Here is a 501-nt window from a genome sequence, read left to right on the forward strand (position 1 = left end):
ATAAGAGGACGGTGATTTGGTTGATTTACTTGTGGGACATGGACTGGAGGTACAGGGTAAGTTGTTTCTGTATCAAGAATTTGTTCCTCCAACTCTAATTCTTCTAGTTCCTCGAGTTCAGCCTCCAATTCATCCTGCAAATAAGATGTTTCGACTCTTAAAGCTGTAAATAGGTACTGGGAAAATTGAAGATGCTATAATGAGTGGCGATATCACATACTTCATCAAAGTCAAAGCCGCCAATGGGATTTGCCAGTGCGTTTTGAATTTCTTTCATGGTTTCTGTTTGCTCATTGATCTCATCCATTGTCTTGTCGACATCGCCAATGTTACTGTAAACAAGATGACATTCCGCTTTAATTTTTATGAGGATTTAAACTTTAATTACCCAGGACAAAGTGGAAGAGAAAGACAACTATGCTGCCACTTACGTTGCTTTCTGCATAGCTTTCATAGCAGCTGCTCCAGTCCTCAATGCATCAACAGTGTCTGTTGTAGCTT

General features: G+C 39.9%; 1 protein-coding gene across 1 annotated transcript in view; it reads right to left on the bottom strand.

Annotated features, from left to right (window-relative positions):
- Positions 1-29: 29 nt before the first annotated feature.
- LOC113339197 (vacuolar protein sorting-associated protein 32 homolog 1-like) overlaps positions 30-501 on the bottom strand; it is a gene marked incomplete at its 3' end in the record, with an annotated part of 959 nt that continues 487 nt past the window's right edge. Inside the window, exons 2-4 of the mRNA XM_026584514.1 lie at positions 432-489; positions 221-332; positions 30-134 (exon numbers count right to left, since the gene is read on the bottom strand). Of these exons, the coding sequence (XP_026440299.1) occupies positions 30-134; positions 221-332; positions 432-489 (275 nt within the window). The remainder of the gene's footprint in view (positions 135-220; positions 333-431; positions 490-501) is intronic.

Source organism: Papaver somniferum, unplaced genomic scaffold (assembly GCF_003573695.1).
Source record: "Papaver somniferum cultivar HN1 unplaced genomic scaffold, ASM357369v1 unplaced-scaffold_19583, whole genome shotgun sequence".
NCBI classification, from domain to species: domain Eukaryota; kingdom Viridiplantae; phylum Streptophyta; class Magnoliopsida; order Ranunculales; family Papaveraceae; genus Papaver; species Papaver somniferum.